The following is a 21019-nucleotide window of genomic DNA, read 5'->3' as shown; positions in this document are numbered from 1 at the left end:
TCCATAAATATAAAGTTCACTGTGGGAAAATGCTGGTGGTTTTTCTGTTTGTTTTTAATTTATGTGTGTTTGTTTATTTTCATGGTGGGTCTCCACTGCTTTGCATGGGCTTTCTCCAGTTGCAGCGAGTTGGGGCCACTCCCTCGTTGTGGTGCATGGGTTCTCACTGCAGTGATTTCTCTTGCTTTGGGGCATGGGCTCTGGGCACACAGGCTTCAGTAACTGTGGTGTACTCAGGACTCGTGGGTCACAGGCTCGAGAGCGCAGGCTCTATGGCTGTGGTGCACAGGCTTAGTTGCAACACGGGGCAATCTTCCCAAACCAGGGATCGAACCTGTGTCCCTTGCATTGGCAGGCGGATTCCTATCCATTGTGCCAGCAGGGAAGTCCCACATGGGTATTTTTGTTTATTAAAGTATGACAACTGTTTTGAATTCTAACTTTTGGTTCAACAGGAATCATATGCAATTTTTAGGGAAACAGTTCCATGATGTAAGATGTTATTACATTTAACACAGGCCAGAGTAATCCTTCTCTGATACAGGTAACGTTCCATTGCAAAGACTAGTACCACTAAAGAGCTCTTCATAGAAGACTGGATGATCCACAGAGGTAATGCTTTGCTGGTCTAGTTGTAAGCAATGTCTCTGGTGATAGTTTTCATAATTATTACCTCTAAGAAAAGGCCCTAACTCTGATGCTTGCAGCTCAGAAAAGCTGAGTTATCACTGTGCTTTATATAGCTTTCTGTCTTGCCATCAAGCAGCACTTATCCTTCAGCTGATCTCTTCCTTCAAACAACAAAATCATCTAAACAAAAAATACCCAAGCTATCCACCCAAATTAAAACATGAGGAAAACATCCAGGAATAGGAAAAAAAAAAAAGAGTAGAAGCAGCTATGTGTGTATAACACCTTCTCTAAAGTATCTTTTTTCCCTTGCTAATTCACCACAAAGAAGTGAGGCACAGCTGTTTCAGCTCAGGATCCTAAAGCCAGGGTATCAGATTTCTAGCAATGCATTCAATTTTACATTTCATTATAACTAAATAATTCAGAAGCATCTTTAAATTCCTTCTGATGGAAATTTACCCTTATAAAACTATAACTTGCCTTCATTTTCTCTGACTCGAATGTTAGAGTCATTTTCGATTTCTGTCTTTCTTCTCCAATATATCATCTATGTATCCATTCCCTCTCTATATTCTATATTTAAACATTACCTTTTCCTCATTTCAATAACCCCTGAGCGGGTCCTAGATTGAAACAACTGTCTCCTAGAAAACTCCCCTCTAATTTGTAGCTCCTTCATTTCTACACAAAGCAATAAGAATTATCTTCCACCAACAGCTGTTTTCAGTAATAAGAAAGCTAAGTTCTGTGACTAAGCCGAACATCCCTTCTATTCTCCAAGGCCTACAATGGATCCTAGTTGCTAGTTGTATCAAACTGAAATTTCCAAATACTGCTCATAAACTGTATATATAAACTGTGTGGAGTACTCTCAACTATCTGCCCACATTTTTCTACATATAAAATTTATATTTTCTATTCCACTTAATCTGACAACCATGTATTACCATGATTAATTCATTTCTTGTATTCTTTCCCACTATGGTATGGACTATTTGTTGTCCCCTATATTTATTCTCTCCTTCTTCCTTAACAATAGATTTTCTTTTCATCTGGGCACATGGCTGTTATATAAAGACTACATTTCTCAGCCCTTCCTGAAGCTAGGAGCATCCATGTAACTAAGTGCTAAACAATAAGAGTACGTAAGCCAAAATGTTACAGGCAATTTTCATAAATGTCCTTAAAGAGAAGGAGCATTCATATTTTCAACCCTTCCTCCTTCCTACTGGCTAGAAGGCAGATGTAATGGCTGGAGGCAAGCAGCCATCTTGGATCATAAAGTGGAAGTTACATGGTGAGTTTGGTGGAGCAACAAGACAGAAAGAGCCCTGACATCATGAAGAGCCATAGAATACCTAGAATACCTAGTTCTGGATTATTTTTAGAAGAGAGAAGTTCTTACTATGTTTACACCACCAGTTTTGTGGCCCTAATACTGTCACTCATGGGTGCCCCTAATTTTAACTGATCCACACATCTACAAGTTATCATTTGCTGTTTTTCCTGTCCCATTAATAATGCCTCCTAATAAATTTTCTTATGTTCCCCAGGCCCAGCCGCATTATCGGTTTTCTTTCTTCTTTTAAAATACAGTTTCAGATTCAAATGCCTACATGGATATGGTTAGTATTGCTAAGCTTACTTAATCCAATTTCTCTCTTTTTGAACACAAACACACACTTCTATATATCCCCTTTGTATGTATACGATACACAGTGATGGTAAATGAAATTTTAAAATCATGTAACAGATTTTTTAACAAACTTAGTACAGCTTTTATATCTAAAAAGTCATTATTCACTTTAAATCTTCACTACAAATGCACTTCAGTGATGCTGTCATCCACCAAAACTCTTTTTGAACATCTTTTTTTGAAACGGACAGAAAGTCTATCAGTGGATATAACCTCCGTAAGAGCAGAAATACACCTATATTTGTTTACCAGGGCTAGCCAATAGTATCTGGCACAAAGTATGCAGGAACATGTTTGTGGTATGAAAAAAAATGAATTGTAGCAAAACTTCATCATTTGCAGGTAGATTGATTTTTTTAAATAGTCAAAAGGTATTCAGAGCTCAGTCTAGCTGAATAATAAGCTATCATAAAGCTGGGACATACCAGTTTGGGTTCAAAAAAAGCAGTGACTATAAGGCAATAAGCTAGATTTTCTTATATGAATCATGAAAATGGCTCAGAGCTGAGCTACTTCTGCAGCAATTTAGGGATTCATCTCCTAAGTTGACGATGAAGGGTGCCAAGCTTTCTCCCGTCTCAGAGCATTTGCACCACTGTTTCCTCCGCCCAAAGATCCCAGATATACCTGGACAGTTCCCTCACTTCATTCAAGTCTCTGTTTAAATCTCCGCCTCCTCCAGAAGCATCTCCCTCACAACCTGACCTAAAATAAAGCCATTCCTGTCCCTCTCTGCCCTGTCACTGCTTCCCTTTGCTTTACAGGACTTGACACTATCTGACACAGGATTTTACATCTGTTTTATTTATGTGTGTTTAATATCTACCTCTGCCACTAGAATACTTGCTACATGATGAGAGGGGCTTTGTTTTATTTATTCACTGCTATCGCACCAAAGTTCTGCTAGATATCCAAATTTCAAATTATAAATTTAATAAATATATTTATAATGAAAGGAAGTAAGAGGAAAGCAAATGGAAGAAGGAAGAACAAAAATGGTAACAGAGAAGCAGCAAAAGGGATGTAGAAACTCTAGGTGAGTCATAATTGGTTATTTCACTCTGTTACTTCATTTTAGGTATCAGTTTGAATTTAAGGCTTCTATGAGAAAATTTCAGAATGTGTCTCTGGCTCTTTCAAGATTTATTTCAAAGGACCAGGTCCCCAAAGAAAAAGGTTCCACTACTTTTTAGAAGTATTTGGTTGGTATTTATTAATACTATTATAACTACAATGCCCATCTCTTTTACTATCTTTCAACTGCCCAGTCCACACCAGTACAAATGGAGTGAACATTTGTGACTTGTCAGAATAGTATTATACTTTAACGATTTTTAGCAGGATTGTTTTGTATTGGCACTAATATTAACATTTTAAATTTTCAATATTTAACTAACACCTGGAATATCTCTCTTTCAATATCTTGCTTAATATACTTACATGATAAAGCTGGGAGGCAGGCCTTTGAAAATGCTTTCAACTATGTGCTCCTATATGTATGTAACATATATATGTAACATATATAACATGCATATATATATATGTAACATATGTATATATTACTCCTACTATGCCCCTCACTATGGCACAAAGTGTAGCTGCTTTCAAGGGCCAGTTACCTAGGTCACATTTCACTAATATTTTTGCTTCTTCAAACTGTCCATTCTTTACACAATTTATTAACAGGATTTATACTGGATAAGTTAGAGCAAAATGGCATTCCTTTGTTGTTGTTTAGTTGCTAAGTTGTGTCTGAGTCTTTTTGACCACGTGGACTGTAGCCCGCCAGGCTCATCTGTCCATGGGATTTCCCTTTATGTTTCAGCAAATTCAGTAGAAAAGATAACTGCCTTTTCTTTCTGATTTCTATTAAAACATTATAAATAAGTGCCTTCTTTTCTAAGAAGAACTACTTTTCAGTGGTCCAGATTTAAAGTTTTAGGTAAAGGAAATAGTTATATAACATAGGGAACTTTCCTAGAAGAGTTTTAGAGCATTCTCAGAATTTGGAGGCACATTTTTTAATGTCAATGTCTTGATTTGTAGGATCAAAGAATGCAAATGTGTGCACACCCAGACCCCTAGTCTCTGAACACAGTTCTCCTTCATCTCCAGTTATGATTAACATCTTAAAACTCAATCAGGATGCCAAATAGGGTAGTACTAGTTTAATACCTTTAAAGCTCAAAAATATTTTATTTGAATCCCAGATAACTGCATTCAGAAAGTCATTAAATTTTCTACTGAACAGTATCCTTCATCACTGTTGTCTACACTATGATGTCTAATGTAGTAACAGTACTACTAATATAGCATTAATACTTCAGTACTAAAACCCAATGTTTTCTACTTTTTAGTTGTTCTTAAATGATATCTATTGCAGTTTAGGCCAACGCCCATTATACGTACTTTTATTATGTAGCCGTGCAACCTTAAGAAGCTTATTCTTCTTCTCTGAAACAGGAATTTCTGGTGTGGGGGCAGAAGCACACGCTGTTGGTGAGTTACCGGTACCAGGTAATCTTTTAGGAAATGTCATAGAGTAGGAGGTACGCCGTCTAGTCCGACATGCTACCTCCCTCTCTCTATGTAGCAACTGTTCATCCATCAGCAACGTTATAACTTGTTTTGATTTTTCCCGGATATAATAACCTGAAAAATACATTAATTGGCTTAGAAAATTTTAATTAAGGCTACCATAAACTTTTATTCTAAGAAAAAATAAGCAAAGTGTAAAAACCTTTAGCAAATGTAGAGGGAAATCCAAATTTCATTAGAATTGTCAATGACTATACTCCTATTCTTACACTTTAAGAAGTAAGCATATGATGAAATCACATCATACACTGGCATTACATTTTTCATCTTAAACATGCTATTGGATTTTTCTTTTGAAAGCACCACATTATTTATTTAATTTTTCAAATTGGCATTGAGCACTACCTAATACTGTACTATATAGGTGTCTGTTTACTTGTTTATTGGTTTCTCACCTAGAATATAAGCTCCATGAGGACAGAGACTCTTTAGTGTCTAGAAGAATGATTGGCACACAGTAAGTGATGGCACACAGTAAGTGAAAGTGAAAGTCCCTTAGTTGTGTCCAACTCTTTGCGACCCCATGGACTATACGGTCCATGGAATTCTCCAGGCCAGAATGCTGGAGTGGGTAGCCTTTCCCTTCGCCAGGGAATCTTCCCAACCCAGGGATTGAACCAAGGTCTCCCACATTGCAGGCGGATTCTTTACCAGCTGAGCCACAAGGGAAGCCAAAGAATACTGCAGTGGGCAGCCTAACCCCTTCTCCCACAGATCTTCCCGACCCAGAAATCGAACTGGGGTCTCCTGCATTGCAGGCAGATTCGTTACCAATTGAGCTATCAGGGAAGCCCATAGTAAATACTTAATGAATATTTACTGAGTGAATGAATCAATAAAGGAGGAAATTACCAAAAAAGTCTCCATTTTCTTCTTGATGCAGTGTAAATGGTGCCAGACAGATGAAAAATTCTGGTTGCCACTTTACAACTTAGCTGCCTGAGAAAGTTATTTGGCCTGAAATAATTTCTTAGAACCTTCCTAATTGGAAAAGGTTTAAACTAGAAATTATGGGGCAGATATGGAACATTCTACTCAGAGTCTACATGGATGGGTGGCTTTGAGGACAGCTGCAATAATTCAAAGGGAGAAGCAAGTACCTTGAGCAGAATGTCAAACACAAGGATGAGGGGCTTCTCCCCACAGCCTCCGGGCTCCTTCCTGAGGAGCAGCCTGCAGCATCAGGACAGTGGGGCCACAGCACTTCACAGAAAATTGGGAAGAAATCATCCCGAAGTGAACTTCCCATTCAGGGATGCCCACTGCCCTGGCCACCTCCCATCATCCCCAAGATACTGGAGAGTAGGAACCTGGATGTTTTAAAGGATCAGAGTTGAAAGTGAAAAGATTCAATAACCCAATAAACCTGCTTCAATGATGAGGTAAATAATAACAATAGTAATAAGATGGCATCTACTTACTTCTTACCAATACATTATCGAAAAGGATGAGTCCATAGTACTAAAATATAATGGGCTTCCCTGGTGGCTCAGTGGTAAAGAATCTGTGTGCCAATGCAGGAGACATGGGTTCGATCCCTGGGTTGGGAAGATCCCCTGGAGAAGGAAATGGCAACCCATTCCAGTATTCTTGCCTGGGAAATCCCATGGACAGAGGAGCCTGGAGGGCTACAGTCCATGGGGTCGCAAAAGAGTCGGGACATGATTTAGCACCTAAACAACAACAACAAACTAAAATAGAATAGTACTGAAAATAGTTAGGCAGCAACTGCTTTGTGTTTGAAAAAAGGGAGAATAGTGAAGGGGACTGAAGAGGGGGAGAGAGAAGCAGGGAAGGAGAAAGAGACAAAGAGAAGAGAGGAAGGAGAGAGAAAACAGATTATCTGAAATAGGGAATTAAACTACACAACAGATCAACAGCCAGATACTACATAAGACCTACCAAGATGGAAAGCTTGTTAGTTGAGGTGAAGGTTAAAACAAAAACAAAGCTATATACCATTTCATTGGGAATCTTTTGGTTCTTAGTGACAGAACCTCAATTTGAACTGGTTGTGGGAAAATCAGGGGTTGCAACTGGGCTACAGATATAAACGAACAAACACTAGAAAACTGCCGGCACCCTCACCCAACCACCTCTGCTTCCCTCTGGGTAATGCCTTTTCTCTTCTCACAGGTCCGCTTCTTCAATCTGGATGTGGAAAAGGCCACAGACTGCTCCACATTCACTCCTCAGGCTGTGTCACCTGAGAAGTCTCCTTCTTCATTCATTCAAATTTGAAAATTCTAGGAGAATGACACTGAGTGGCCCAGCTTGAAAGTCACCTACCCGTCACCATGGCCAGAGAGTAGGATGCTACCACTGGCAATCCCCATTAGAAAGACACTGGATTAAAATGAGTGAAATAATGCCATTTGCAGCAACAATGATGGACCTAGAGAATGTCATACTGAGTGAAGTCAGTCAGACAGAGAAGGAGAAATATCATTTGGCATCCCTTACATGTGGGATCTAAAGAGAAATGATACAAACGAACTTATGAAACAGAGACTTACAGACTTAAGAGAAGAAAATTATGGTTGCTGGGCTGGGGTAGGGGGGAGAATGGGAGAAGGGAGAGTTAGGGAGTTTGGGATGGACATGTACATATTACATTTAAAATGGATAACCAACAAGGATCTACTGTATAGCACATGGAACTCTGCTCAATGGTATGTGGCAAGCTGGATGAGAGGAAGGTTCGTGAGAGAATAGATACATGTATATGTATGGCTGAGTCCTTTTACTGCTCATCTGAAACTACCAAAACATTGTTTGTTAATTGGCTTTACCCCAATACAAAAGAAAAAGTTTTAAAAAAATCCTTAAATTTTGTACCCATATGAACTGATGGACATTCACTAAACTTATGGTGGTAATCATTTAATGATGTATGTAAGTATGCTGTATATCTTAGACAGTGCTTCTGGCAGGTGGGTTCTTTACCACTAGTGCCACCTCAGAAGTCCCATACGTCAAATACATCTCAATAAAACTAGAAGAAAAAATTGAAAAAAAAAAAAAAGACACAGTGGAGTGAAAGGAGGATCAACAGGATAGAAAAATGAATGAGGAAAAAGCCAGTATGAACAACCCTCCCAAACTCAAAGGATGAGAACATGCAAATCTCTAGATCAACTATGCAACAGGCAATTCTCAAGGACGTTAACTTATGCAGTCGTTTAACCGTTTCCTGTACACTTTAAGTTTCAGGAAATATTCTAAGTAGTGGGGGCACTGGTGAGGAAAAGACAGACAAGGTCCCTTATGAAGATAATTTCAGATAAAAATTAATGTTTTACAGGAAATGAAGGAGAGAGATGTGCTAACACCAATTCAGGATGCAGTCAAGGGAAGTCTTACTGAGGAAGTTACATATCAGCTGAGGCTTAAACAGCAAGAAAAAGCCAGCTGCGCAGACCTGCACGCAGAGAGCTCCTGGCAGAGGGAACAACCCAGATTTCGCTTCTTCAGGAAAGCCTCCTACTGAGAGATAACAACCCCTTTCCACCTCACCCTACACATACCTCAGGGCCTCACGTCACATTAGGCCCTACCTTCACACACTCACTGGAGAAGGAAATGGCAACCCACTCCAGTACTCTTACCTGGAAAATTCCATGGATGGCGGAGCCTGGTAGGCTCCAGTCCATGGGGTCGCAGAGTTGGACATGACTGAGCAACTTTGCTCACTTTCACTTTCACACACTCACAGCACCAACACTTGTCTTTCAGAGGCTTCCACGGTTTGTAACTGTCTGGGTGATAAATGTCTTTTTCCTCCATTAGAGTACAGTATCCATGAAGGCCAAAACTATCCTTGTTCGCTTAAGAGAAACGTAAGAAACATTTGTATGTTTCACAAGTTGGAAACAAGATTGCTGGGAGAAATATCAGAAACCTCAGATATGCAGATGACACCACCCTAATGGCAGAAATTGAAGAGGAACTGAAGAGACTCTTGATGAAGGTGAAAGAGGAGAGTGAAAAATCTGGCTTGAACCTCAATGTTAAAAAAACTACCATCACTTCACTTCATGGCAAATGTTGTTCAGTCGCCCAGTCGTGTCCAACTCTTTGCAACCCCATGGACTGCAGCATGCCAGGCTTCCCCCAGGCTTTACCCACTAAGTCACGGGGAAGCCCAGTCTATACGGTGAAAGAAATCAAATAGTCATTGCCTCTAGGAAAAAGGGAGGACTGACTGGAAAGAGTAATAAAGGAAGTTTCTGGGATGATGAAAATGTTCTTTGAGTGGGTGTTGGATATGTTTATCAACATTTGCCAAACTGTACACTTAAGATATGTGTGTTTTAGAGTATATAAATTATATCTCAATAAAGCACTATAAGCATTAAAGATATACTTTAAAAATAATTTATAGTAAAGAAATGGAAAATATTGTTATTAAAGGAGTCAGTTATCGCTTTTATATTTTTTATATTCCTAAAAGAAAGTCAAATGCTATAAATTTGCTGAAAGTATAAATATATAAAGGTATTAATCATCCATTCACCAAATACCTATTGGGTGATCCTACACCCAGGCATCGTACTAAGTACTAGGAACACTATTACCACCCTTAAGAAAATCAAGTTTGGGGAACTTCCCTGGTGGCTCAGTGGTTAAGGATCTGTCTTCCAATGCAGGGTACGTGGTGGGTTTGATCCCTGGTCAGGGAACAATGATCCCACGCGCCATGGGGCAACTGAGCCTGCACGCCACAACTACTGAAGCCCAGGTGCTGCAACAAAGATCCCAAGAACCACAATGAAGACCCAACACACCAAAAATAAGGAAATAAATATTTTTTTAAAAAAAGAAAAGAAATTCAAGTTTTGTCAGGGATACAGACACGGATATCAGTGTACTCTGACAGAGGTATACAGACACTGGACATAAAGGAGAGAATGGTACACTCTCCCTGAGGATGTCAAGGAGATTCAGGACTCTTGAATCAACTATGGAAACATGGCATCTCTTCTGATGAGTTTGAGCCTTACATGTAATGGGGCCCTAAGTCAAAGATAAAAGAAAACTGGCCAGTCATGCCAGCTGTATTGAGTTACTTGCCCAAATTAGTTATACTTGAGTGAAGGATTTTTGTTTTAATTGGAGGATAACTGCTTTACAATATTGTGTTGGTCTCTGTCATACATCAACATGAATCAGCCATAGGTGTACATATGTCCCCTCCCCCTTGAATCTCCCTCCCACCTCCCACTCCATTCCACCCCTCTAAGTTGTCACAGACCATGAGATTTGAGCTTCCTGCGAGTGAAGGACTTTTTAAGCCTTTACATCCTATACTCTCTACAAGTAAAGAGTATAAGGGGGACATTTCTCATACCATGCATAAGTACCTAGTACTTATACCATTTCTTATACATTTCTTGACCTAAATAACTCTGAAACATGCAACAAAGGATAAACTGCTCAGCTCCTGCTCCAGATTAGTGAACAGAGCTAGTTCAGTTCTTAGGTCCTTCCTATCTGCTATGTGTAACTAATTAAATGCTTGGTCAAGTCTGGAGACAGACACATGTTGACAAGACAGAGTAGAAGTGTGACGAGCATCAGGAGGATGGGGATAATATCATTCATTCATTCACCAATACACTGCAGTAGTTAAGAACATGGATTCTGAAATCGAAACACCTAGATTGTAATCCTGGCTCTGTCACTAACTAGCAATGTGCAAAAGTAATTGCAGTTTTGCACTGTTGAAATTTGCTGTTTGATATTGGAATATAGTCTTAAATAAATGTGGTTATGTTTCAGTTCAGTTCAGTTCAATTGCTCAGTGTGTCTGACTCTTTGCGACCCCATGAATCACAGCACGCCAGGCCTCCCTGTCCATCACCAACTCCCAGAGTCCACCCAAACCCATGTCCATTGTGTCGGTGATGCCATCCAACCATCTCATCCTCTGTCGTCCCCTTCTCCTCCTGCCCTCAATCTTTCCCAGCATCATGGTCTTTTCAAATGAGTCAGCTCTCTGCATCAGGTGGCCAAAGTATTGGAGTTTCAGCTTCAACATCAGTCCTTCCAATGAACACTCAGGACTGATCTCCTTTAGGATGGACTGGTTGGATCTCCTTGCAGTCCAAGGTACTCTCAAGGGTCTTCTCCAACACCACAGTTCAAAAGCATCAATTCTTCGGCACTCAGCTTTCTTTATACTCCAATTCTCACATCCATACACGACTACTGGAAAAACCAGAGCCTTGACTAGACGGACCTTTGTTGGTAAAGTAATGTCTCTGCTTTTTAATATGCTGTCTAGGTTGGTCATAACTTTCCTTCCAAGGAGCAAGCGTCTTTTAATTTCACGGCTGCAATCACCATCTGCAGTGATTTTGGGACCCAGAAAAATAAAGTCAGCCACTGTTTCCACTGTTTCCCCATCTATTTCCCTTGAAGTGATAGGACGGGATGCCATGATCTGTTTTCTAAATGTTGAGCTTTAAGCCAACTTTTTCACTCTCCTCTTTCACTTTCATCAACAGGCTCTTTAGTTCTTCTTCACTTTCTGCCATAAGGGTGGTGTCGTCTGCATATCTGAGGTTATTGATATTTCTCCCGGCAATCTTGATTCCAGCTTGTGCTTTCTCCAGCCCAACGTTTCTCATGATGTACTCTGCATATAAGTTAAATAAGCAGGGTGACAACATACAACCTTGACATACTCCTTTTCCTATTTGGAACCAGTCTGTTGTTCCATGTCCAGTTTGAACTGTTGCTTCCTGACCTGTATACAGGTTTCTCAAGAGGCAGGTCAGATGGTCTGGTATTCCCATCTCTTTCAGAATTTTCCAGTTTATTGTGATCCACACAAAGGCTTTGGCATAGTCAATAAAGCAGAAGTAGATGTTTCTCTGGAACTCTTTTGCTTTTTTGATGATCCAGCGGATGTTGGCAATTTGATCTCTGGTTCCTCTGCCTTTTCTAAAACCAGCCTGAACATCTGGAAGTTCACGGTCCACGTATTGCTGAAGCCTGGCTTGGAGAATTTTGAGCATTACTTTACTAGTGTGTGAGATGAGTGCAATTGCGCAGTAGTTTGAGCATTCTTTGGCATTACCTTTCTTTGGAATTGGAATGAAAACTGACCTTTTCCAGTCCTGTGGCCACTGCTGAGTTTTCCAAATTTGCTGGCATATTGAGTGCAGCACTTTCACAGCATCATCTTTTTTTTAATTTTAATGTGCATTTCTTGCTTTATGATTTTTTGCTAATGACTTATTACTTGCTCTGTATTTTATATGTATTTTAGACTATGAAAACAATGTTAGACAAAAAGCAAATTTGAGCAATTTTCTTATTCAAGTTCAAAATGGGTCATAAAGCAGAAGAGACAACTTGCAATATGAGCAACGCATTTGAACCAGGAACTGCTAATGAACATACAGTACAGTGGTGATTTGAGAAGTTTTCAAAGGAGACGAGAGCCTTGAAGATAAGGAGTGTGGTAGCTGGCCATCAGAAGTTGACAACAATGAACTGAGAGCAATCATCAAAGCTGATCCTCTTACAACTACATGAGAAGCTGCCAAAGAACTCAACATTGACCATTCTACAGTCATTTGGCATTTGAAGCAAACTGGAAAGGTGAAAAAAGCTCCATAAGTGAGTGTCTCATAAGCTGACCAAAAATGAAAAAAAAAAAATCATTTTGAAGCATCTTATTCTCTTATTCTATGCAACAATAGCTAACCATTTCCCAATCAGATTGTGGCATTCAATGAAAAGTGGATTTTATCCAACAATTGGCGACGACCAGCTCAGTGACTGAAACGAGAAGAAGCTCTAAAGCACTTTCCAAAGCCAAATTTGCACCAAAAAAAGGTCATGGTCACTGTTAGGTGGTGTGCTGCCAGTCTGATCCACTACAGCTTTCTGAATCCCAGTGAAATCATTAAATCTGGGAAGTATGCTCATAAATCGATGAGATACACTGAAAACGCCAACGCCTGCAGCCAGCAGTGGTCAGTAGAATGGGTCCACTTCTCCACAACAACACCCGACCACAGGTCACACAAATAATGCTTCAAAAGTTGAATGAATTGGGCTGCAAAGTTTTGCCTCATCCACCATATTTACCTGACCTCTCGCCAACTGACTGACACTTCTATAAGCATCTCAAAGCTTTTTGCAAGGAAAATGCTTCCACAACCAGCAAGAGGCAGAAAACACTTTCCAAGAGTTCGTCGAATCCTGAGGCACAGATTTTAAAAGTCATGTATTTATTTTAAATGTTTTGAGATAAACAATTTGACTCATTGCTTTAAATTTACTTCACCTGAAAAGCTGTCTGGAGGTTGAAGAAAACCATATTGAGAACATTATTTGAAAATGTTAATGTACTATTTCCAAGTAAGTTTCTCTCATTTCCCAGTTTTCCTGACTTCTCAACTTTTTTCCCCAGTAGTATCACTATTATTAATTATTGAGCATGTTCTTTGTGATAGGCACCGTTGTAACGTTGGTGATGAAGCCTGGACAAAACAGACACAGAATGTTCCTGCCCTTGTGAAACTTACTTTCCAGCGGAGAAGATAAATCATAAATAATAAGATAAAACATACCAACATCTGATAAGAAATATCATGAAGAAAAAGAAAACAGAAGGTGCAAAACATATCAGTGCAAAGAGTGGGCAGGGCTGCTTTTTTGTAAATAGGGTAGATCTAGAAGCCTGCATGGGCTTCCCCAGTAGCTCAGCTGGTAAAGAATCCGCCTGCAATGCAGGAGACCCTGGTTTGATTCCTGGGTTGTGAAGATCCCCTAAAGAAAGAATAGGCTACCCACCCAGTATTCTTGGGCTTCCCTGGTGGCTCAGATGGTAAAGAATCTGCCCACAATACAGGAGACCTGGGTTTGATCCCTGGGTTAGGAAGATCCCCTGGAGGAGGGCATGGCAACCTACATCAGTATTCTTGCCTGGAGAATCCCCATGGACAGAGGCTACAGTCCATGGGGGTCACAAAGAGTCAGACACGACTGAGTGACTCAGCACAGCACAGAAGCCTGCACTAATAAGATGACTTTTTGAGCAGAGATCTGAAGGATACAGAAAGCACTGCAGGTATCTGAGGACTCCAGGCAAAGGAAACAGCAAGTATAAAGACCATGGAAGAAAAAGAAGACTTTTTTCTATAATATCTTCTACTTTTATCTTTTCTCTGGTCTCTTCTTGATAACCTGTATCTAGGGTATGATCCAGCTGTAGATTACTTGGGTCACTACAATTTTTCCTAGATTAATTACTCCCTACAGACTTCACTCTGCTTTTTTTCTTCTCTGATTGAACAAAATCATTCTTACCAAGCAGTTTTTCAAGGATCACATTCCTTTCTTCAAGTCTCTGGCTATTTTTATGACTTCCATTCAATGAAAATTTACCGATCATTTAACATATGGTATATACCCTCAGAATTTAGATAAGGACAGATATACATAGTAGATAAGATACACTATAAAAAATACCACTCTGATATTATGCGGAAACTGCTGTAGCAATTATTTCTGCCCAGTGAAGATAGGAAGAGAGTTGGGGGGTACAAAGGAAGAGGCTTCGGAGCTAGGATCTGAAGACCAAATAGGAGTTCAAAGAGCAGATATCAAGGAAAGAATATTACAGGGAAGAAGAAACATCTTAAGTACAAGTAGAGGTGTATAAGCAAATAACATATCAGGATTGCTTGGTGATACAATTCACTAGATTGAAAACTAAAGAAATGAGTAGAAAGGTAGATTGGGAACACATTAACAGTCCTGACATCATCATGAGAACCAGTCGTTTTGAACTATTTCAATAGCACATCTCATCAATAACAAAGTTTTACACATGTATCCACCCCCTAAATATATATATATATATATATTTATTTATGTATATATGAATTATCTCAAGAGCTACTATTCTAATATGTTACACTCACTAGAGAACAAACAGAAACAGGGAAGTGTATAAAACATAAAATAAGTAATATTTTCCCCAATGCAATAGTTTTTCATTAATTTTTATTAAATTAGTAGTGTGCACCAATGTTATCGATAACTAATATGCCTTCCATAATCAACAAATGAATATGCAGTTGACCCTTGAACAACATGGGTTTGAACTGCGTGTATTCACTTAAATGTAGACTTTTTTCCCAAGAAATATGTACTATGATACCACACAATCCACTGCTGAGTGAACCTGAGAACGTGAAACTGAAAATAGGCTGTAAAGTTATGTGCAGATTTTCCACTGTTCATTGGAGGGGAAGAGTGTCAGCGCCCTAACCCCCAAGTTGTTCAAGGGTCACCTGTAGTATGCTTCTGCTGACAATTCAGTTCTAACTTGCCTTTTTTTTTTTTTTTTTGCTGTCTTGATGCTAACAAAGTGAGTTTTTATAAAGTCCAACACAGCACAGTTGTACTTCTTTAATCCTAAGCTCAAACGTTAGGTAATCTGAAAGACAGTGTATTCAAACATAACCATACATATGATACTTTGTACATATAAAAAGAATAAATGAATAAATAGATTTTCCTGTATATTGATAATTGCATGCTTATCTACTTTACCTCTCAAAATAGCTCATAAGCTCTTCAAAGCAATGGCTGACCCTCTCTTTCCATTTAAAAAGATATTATCATAGTGGTAAATACAGTAATAACATAGCCGTTTTGTGAAGTACAAAAATGATTATACCCCATTCATCATTATCCAAAAAATTATGCCTTTTTAAAACCTAACTCTTGGGGAAAAACAAATATCACATACTCCAGGTGGCGCTAGTGGTAAATAACCCACCTGCCAATGTAGGAGACAAGAGGCTTGAGTTCGACCCCTGGGTCGGGAAGATCCCCTGGAGAAGGGAATGGCAACCCACTCCAGTATTCTTGCCAATGGACAGAGAAACCTTTCTATAGGGTCACAAAGAGTTGGACACAACTGAAGCAACTTAGTACACACACAACGCATATATATGGAACCTAGAAAGACGGTACTGATGAAATTATTTGCAGGGCAGCAGGACTTCCCTGGTAGCTCAACTGGTAAAGAATCCCCCTGCGATGCAGGAGACCCCAGTTTGATTCCTGGGTCGGGAAGATCTGCTGGAAAAGGAATAGGCTACCCACTCCAGTATTCTTGGGCTTCCCTGGTGGCTCAGCTGGTAAAGAATCCGCCTGCAATATGGAAGACCTAGGTTTGATCCCTGGGTTGGGACGATCCCCTGGAGAAGAGAATGGCTACTCACTCCAGTATTCTGGCCTGGAGAATTCCATGGACTATTCCATGGGGTCACAAAGAGTCGGACATGACTGAGGGACTTTCACTTTCACTGCAGACAGACATAGAAAACAGACTTATGGACACGGGGGTAGGAAAGAAGGAAGGAGGAGGGTGGGATGTATGCAGAGAGTAACAGCTATGGCTTTTCCAGTAGTCATGTACGGATGTGAGAGCTGGACTAATAAGAAAGCTGAGCACCGAAGAATTGATGCTTTTGAACTGTGGTGTTGGAGAAGACTCTTGAGAGTCCCTCGGACTGCAAGGAGATCAAACCAGTCAGTCCTAAAGGAAATCAACTCTTAATATTCATTGGAAGGACTGATGCTGAAGCTGAAGCTCCAATACTTGGGCCACCTGATGTGAAGAACTGACTCACTGGAAAAGACCCGAATGCTGGGAAAGATTGCAGGCGGGAGTAGAAGAGGATGTCAGAGGATGAGTTGGTTGGATGGCATCACCGACTCGATGGACATGAGTTTGAGCAAGCTCCAGGAGCTAGTGATGGACAGGGAAGCCTGGTGCGCTGCAGTCCATGGGGTCGCAAAGAGTCGGACACAACTGAGCGACTGAACTGTACTGAACCGAACTAAACACGGAAACTTATATTACCATATTCAAAATAGAGAGCCAATGGGAATTTGCTCTATGACTCAGGGAACTCAAACTGGGGCTCTAACACCCTAGAGGGGTGGGACGGGGAGAGAGATGGGTGGGAGGTTCAAGAGGGAGGCGACATATATATACCCATGGCTGATTCATGTCTCTGTGTGGCAGAAACTAACACAATTCTGTAAAACAGTTATCCTTCAATTAAAAAATAAATTTAAAATTAAAAATAAAAAGAAAGAGTTAATATCTGTAATTTTGAATCATCTCCTTAAAGAAAAAAAATAAACCTAACTCTTGGGCTTGCAAAATTTTAATTAGTATTTAATTTTAATAATAAATTTAACCCTAATAGAAGCTGATGCCTTTGTAATTTCTGGATTAAGTAGTACAGCATGCTCAAAACCCAAGAAGATATTCCCCAGTTTTATCATCAAGCCTCAACCTGACCTACAATAAGCACTTAAAAAAAGATGACACACACCAGGACCAAGTGGGATTTCTGCTAAAAATGCAAGGGAAACAGGGGAAAATACATAACATCAACTGATGCAGAAAAGGCACCTGACAAAAGTCAACACCCTATCCTGAGAAAGATGCTCAACAGACTAGGAACAGGAGAGAACTCCAGCAACCTTATAAAGAGTACTTATGAAAAACCCATCCCTAATATCATACTCGGGGCCTCCCCAATGACTCAATGGGAAAGAATCTGCCTGCAATGCAGGAGATTCAGTTTCAATCCCTGGGTTGGGAAGACCCCCTGGAGGAGGAAATGACAACCCACTCCAGTATTCTGCCTGGAAAATCCCATGGACAGAGGAGCCTGGTGGGCTACAGTCCACGGGGTCGCAAAGAGTCAGACACGACTGAGCACATGACAAATGGAACATCATACTTAATGGTGAAAGACTGAAAGCTCTTAAGATCAGGAACAAGACAAGAATGTCTGTTCTCACCATTTCTATTCATCATTGTACAGGAGGTTTTAGACAAAGCAACTAAGAGAGAAAAAGAAATAAGAGGCTTCCAGAGTAGAAAGGAAGAAGTAAAATTATCTCTATTTGCAGATAACATAATCTTGTATGTAGGAAATTCAAAGAAATCTATTAAAAAAAAAAAAAAAAGACGAAAACACCCCAAAAGTATTCTAGTTAACAGTTATTACAGAAAATATTATAGCAGAGTAATAAAATACAAGATTAATATACAAAAATCAGATGACCAGCTGAAATTCTACACATTAGCAATGAAAAATCTGAAAATGAAATTAAGAAAACAATTTTTTGTGGGTTTTTTTTGGGGGGGGGTGGTCTGTGCAAGATCTTAGTTCCCGTACTTACTGCAGTAGAAGTGTAGAGTCTTAACCACTGGACCTCCACAGAAGTACCCATCATTTCATTTATAGTAGTACCAAAAAAAAAGCAGAAATAAATTTTAACAAAAGAAATAAAACTTGTACAATGAATACTACAAAACATGTTTGAAAGAAATGAAAGAAGACCTAAATAAAAGGAATGATTTCCTATGTTTATGAATTTGAGGAAATAACATTATTTATATGGCAATATTCCTGAAATTGATCTTCAGACTGAACATAATGTCAAACAAAATTCTAGATGTCTTTTTTGAAGAAATTGACAAGCTGATGCTAAACTTGATATGGAAATGCAAGGAACCCAGAACAGTCGTAACAATACCAGAAAAGAACAAAGTTGGAGCTGGAAATAAGGTCATATTCCTTTATTTCAAAACTTACTACAAAGCTACAATAATCAAAATAGTGTGGCACAGGCATAAGAATAGATGCACAGATCAATGGAACAGAATTAAGAGTACAGAAATAAGCCCGTATATCTAAGGTTGATTGATTTCTGTAAGCATGTCAATATAATTCAATGAGGAAAGAATATTCTTTTCAGCAAACAGTAGTGGGACAACTGGGTATAAAAGAATAAGTTTGGATCTCTACATCCCACCATATATAAAAATAAATTCAAAATGGACCCAAGATAAATGTAATAGCTAAAACTACAAAGCTCTTAATAAGAAAACATAGGTGTAAATCTTTGTGACTTTAGACTAGGCAATGAGTTCTTACTTATGACACAAAGTACAAGCAACCAAAGGAAAAACAGATAAAAATGGACTTCTTCAAAATTTAATCAAGAAAGGAAAAAAACAACCTATATAGAATGGGAGAAGATACCTGCAAATCACCTATCTGGATAAAGGTCTTATATCCAAAATACATAAAGAACTCTTTAAAAACTAAAAAAAAAAAATTTTTTTAATGGGCAAAGAATTTGGATAGATATTTCTCTAAAGAAGACATATAAATGGCCCAACAAAGACATGAGAAGATGCTCAACATCATTAGTCTTCAGGAAACTGTAAATTAAAACCACAGTCAGATAGTAACACTGCTTCACATCCAGCAGAATGGTTATAATAAAAAAGATAAAACAATAACAGGATTACCAAGGATGTTAACAGCAATCCTCCTATTAATACACTGCTGGTGGGAATGTAAAATGGTGCTGCTGCTAAGAAAAACAGTTTAGTGTTTCCTCAAAAAGCTAAATATTGACTTACCACATGACCCAGTACTGAAATCAGGACTCTGATAACTTGTACACTAGAGTTCACTGTAGCATTATTCACAATAGCCAAAAGGTGAAAACAACCAAGAACCCATTAACAGATGAACAGATAAACAAAATGTGGTTAAATACCTACAAATTAATGTGATTCAGTATAAAAAGAATGAAGTTCTGATACATCCTCTAACATGGCTGAACTTGGAGGACATGGTAAGTAACATAAGCCAGACACACAAAAACACAAGTACTACATGATTCCATTTTACGAGGTACCCAAAATAGGCAAAATTATAGAGACAAGAAGTAGATTAGAGGTTAGCAAGGGAGTTGCTGCTGAATGGTTACAGACTTCCTGTTTGGGGTGATGAGAAAGTTTGGAAACAGACAGTGGTGATGGTTGTGCCACAGTGTGAACGTAATGAATGCCACTGAAGCATACACTTAAAATGGCAAATTTTATGTTACATTTATTTTATCTCAATTTTAAAAATTAATTATACACCAAAAGTCATAGGATTGTGCCCTCTAAATGGGTGCACTCTATGGTGTATGAATTATGTCTCAATAAAGCTGTTTTTTAAAGGAAAAAAAAATCATCTTTCAAGCTATAAAAGATATAGAAGAATCTTAAAAGCATATTGCTAAGAGAAAAAACAATTCTGAAAAAGCTACATACAGAATGATTCCAACTATATGACAGTCTGGAAAAAACAAAACTATAGAAACAATAAAAAGATCAGGGACTGCCAAGGGCTCAAGGCAGGCGAGAAAGGATGGACAGGTGGAACACGGGGCACTTTCAAGGCAGTGAAACTATTCTGCACAATACTGGAATGGTAGATACATGACATTATGCATTTTTCAAAACCCACAGAACTGCAGAACACAAAGGGTGAATACTTTGTGTAAACTAAGGACTATTAGTTAATATTAATGTATCAATACTGGTTTAACTGTAACAAATGTACAACACTAATGCAAGATGTTAACAGGAGAAAGCATGTGTGGGTGGGGAAGGATGTGTGGGAACTCTACTTTTGGCACCATTTTTCTATAACCCTAAAACTGCTCTAAAAAAGACTCTATTTTTAAAAGGTATACTTACCAGAGACTGCACTGAATTTTATCCTCTTCTCATGATTCATAAGACTATTCACTTTAACAAATTATAATTTGACTTTAGATGGGAGGAAGTGCTGATTCTTTACCACTGTAGAACAATATCAGGCACTACCGAATCATCCCAGTGCAATATCCTATGCAGCCTTTCCCTACTTCTCTTCCACCCCCGACAATATTACTTCATGACCTAAATTTCTGTATTCATAAAACTACTCCCATCATAGGTTCTGAAGAGTCTATAGTCTTTGGAAACAGTTTATCACACTTATGACTAAATTCCAGTCTAATTATAATTTCAAATTACAGTGACATTATTATATCAAGTTGTCATCCCTCCTAGTTTATTCACTTTGTTCTTTTTCACATGGTCATGTTAGTTTTGTTTGGTCTAATTATAAACTGTTTTAAAATATGCAAGTTTATATAAAACAAAATAAAAATCATCTCTAGGGACTTCCCTTGGCACTCCAG

The 21019-nt window shown here is 38.8% G+C and overlaps 1 protein-coding gene across 1 annotated transcript in view; it reads right to left on the bottom strand.

Annotated features, from left to right (window-relative positions):
- The window catches only part of ENTHD1 (ENTH domain containing 1), an 89530-nt gene that overhangs the window by 61964 nt on the left and 6547 nt on the right, over nt 1-21019 (bottom strand). Inside the window, exon 3 of the mRNA XM_043881778.1 lies at nt 4739-4981. Within this exon, the coding sequence (XP_043737713.1) occupies nt 4739-4981 (243 nt within the window). The remainder of the gene's footprint in view (nt 1-4738; nt 4982-21019) is intronic.

This window comes from Cervus elaphus, chromosome 22, assembly GCF_910594005.1.
Source record: "Cervus elaphus chromosome 22, mCerEla1.1, whole genome shotgun sequence".
Classification (NCBI taxonomy): Eukaryota; Metazoa; Chordata; class Mammalia; order Artiodactyla; family Cervidae; genus Cervus; species Cervus elaphus.
Note: the sequence above shows the minus strand (reverse complement) of the source record. Positions and strands in the feature narration are given on the sequence as shown.